This window comes from Crocuta crocuta, unplaced genomic scaffold (assembly GCF_008692635.1).
Source record: "Crocuta crocuta isolate KB4526 unplaced genomic scaffold, BGI_CrCroc_1.0 scaffold312, whole genome shotgun sequence".
NCBI lineage: Eukaryota > Metazoa > Chordata > Mammalia > Carnivora > Hyaenidae > Crocuta > Crocuta crocuta.
In genome coordinates, this window is record NW_027527378.1 from 917,316 (window position 1) to 919,708 (window position 2,393).

The 2,393-nt window shown below is 53.5% G+C and overlaps 1 protein-coding gene across 1 annotated transcript in view; it reads right to left on the reverse strand.

Annotated features, from left to right (window-relative positions):
- MAP3K15 (mitogen-activated protein kinase kinase kinase 15) overlaps positions 1 to 2,393 on the reverse strand; it is a 130,449-nt gene that overhangs the window by 4,673 nt on the left and 123,383 nt on the right. Inside the window, 3 exon segments of the mRNA XM_077769493.1 lie at positions 9 to 115; positions 1,151 to 1,256; positions 1,895 to 2,080. Of these exon segments, the coding sequence (XP_077625619.1) occupies positions 9 to 115; positions 1,151 to 1,256; positions 1,895 to 2,080 (399 nt within the window).

The following is a 2,393-nucleotide window of genomic DNA, read 5'->3' on the forward strand; positions in this document are numbered from 1 at the left end:
TGTGCCGCAGGCACATCGCTTCCCGCCAGGTCTGCCGGGGGATAGTCGTCTTCCACCTCATCTGTGTCCTCTACCCCTTCGGTCTCTGACGTGGGCTCGAAGTGGGCTCGGAGCTCTGCGGAATGACGGAAGGAGAAGGGACCGTGGGTACACAAGGCCAGGGCTCAGGGTAGCTTCTGCCCTGAGGCCGGCAAACGAGAGTGTTCAGACGCCGGCCCAGCGAGGCCGTGCTCCGGCAGGGGACTGCTGACTTGGTCAGTATGGCCGAGACTGCTCTGTTCTCAGCAGTGAAAAGATTTATAAACGAGGAAACAGAGGTTGAGTGATGTTAAATTAGTTGGCCAAGGACGGCTCTAAATAGGTAAGCCCGGCTTCCNCAACCCGCCCTGGGTCCTGTTGCCGCAGAAAAGGTGCCTGCTTGGAGTGGGCATGATGAAGTCCTGGGCTCTAACGAGAACCAGGCAGAAGACACGACACGGACGGAGCAAAGTCGACAGGAAGTGGCAGTGTCAACAGAGGTGGTGCAGAGCCTCCCCCTCCGCAGATGGAGTCTCTACAGGAGAGTGAACTTGGGTATTCGGTGGTTCTGTCACTTCACAAACGAGAGGGACCAAAGCCAAACACTGGGGCACCTGGGTGGTTCAGTCAGTCAAGCATCTGACTCCTGGCTTCAGCTCAGGTCATGATCTCAGTTTCATGAGTTCAAGCCCCGTGCCGGGCTCTGTGCTGATGGTGCAGAGCCTGCTTGGGATTCTCTCTCTCCTCCCTCTCTGCCCTCCCCCATCCACACTTTCTCTCAATAAGTAAACAAGCAAGCAAACAAACTAACTTAAAAAAAGCCGAAGATTTCTAGACCTACGCCGTGATGGTTCTGACAGGAGATGGAGCCAGAGTGTGTAGGGGGGGAGACGGGGCGCTGCAGGATCCCGGTGCTCAGGCCCAGGGCTCCCTCTTAGGTCACAAGTTCTGTCTATGCACAGTCACTTCGGTTATGTCACGGGGGCACTGAAGTATGGCTCCAGGAGAAGTTGTTAGCATTTACAGAATCGCAGAGAAGTAAACCACCCAGACGGGAAGGAGAAAACCACTGCTGAGCGCAGAGTGCGCGGGGGTCTGGGCCCGACCCGGACTGGAAAGGCAGCACGCTCACCTGGGATGAGAATGGTGACCGCAGCCTGCACCGCTCGACGGATGATGTTGTCCATGGCAAACATCCAGTGGGGCCTGATTAAATGGTTCCTCAAAACTTTATTTACCTATAAACCACAAAAATCCAGATTTCTGGTCTGTTGTGCTTTTAAGAAACCGGGGTTCTAACGAATTCTGGTTTACTTCTACTCGGAGATAAAATTTAGCCGTGCTGCTCTGCATCTCTACCTGACCTGTGCTTCTCCCAGACTGGGCCCTCCTCCAGGCTGACCCTAAGTCAGGCTGGGTCTTCGGGGCGGGTGCAGGGACCAGGTCTCCGGCCCCTGGCTCCTTGCTGTTTACTCAAAGAGTTATTTTTGTGCACCCATGAAAAGTCGGGCTCTGCCCTGGGGACGTGGGACATAAAGCTGGACCAGACAGTGTCTCAGGCCTGGAGCAACTCACATGTGTCTGCACAGACACAGAAGCCTAAACCTCGTACCTACTCAGCTGGCAGATGCCACTTGTTCCCAAGGCCTCGAAGTCCTAGACTCCTGCTCTTAGTGGCCAAAAGCAATCATCTTTCACCTGTACTTACATATTCTGTGTTTAGAATGAACTGCTGAAACTAGGGATTCAGGTGTAGACAGAAGAGATGGGGACTACGGGAGAAGATGGTAACTGAACTCCATGGTCCTGGCTGTGAGCCACTTCAGTGGGCTTCCTGGCTTCTAGCACGTTCTCTAGAGCCAGATGGAACACTTACAGCATCCTGAAATCCAAACAGTACCAGATGAATCTGACTGATGGACGAGCTGTCAAAGTCCAGGTCCATCTTTAGCTTTGATATCGTGGATGCCATCACTCTGTGCTCCGGGGAGTGGATGAAGTCCCTCAGGATCCCAATTATTTGCTTGATGTGGCCGACTGAGAGATGCAGGTCTCCTGAACTCTGATCACCACCACAACCCCCCCCCAAATAATTTTCATTAAGTCAGAGAGGGAGGGGAAAACTTATTATATGGACCCCCTCCCCCAGGTGAGAAAGGGTNTTGTGGAATTCCCTCCAGATCCTTCATCACGTGGCCCCCTCTCCTCAGTGCCCCCACCTCTGGGTGCTTCTGCTCTCCCGATGAACCCCTTGTAACTGCTGCCCCCCCTTCTGGCCCCTGGTAGAAGGCACAGTTCAGAGCAGGGCAAGTGGCCTTTTCCTAAAAAGACCTTCCTGCTTCCAAAATAAGTTAAAATGCAAATATTTTTATCCA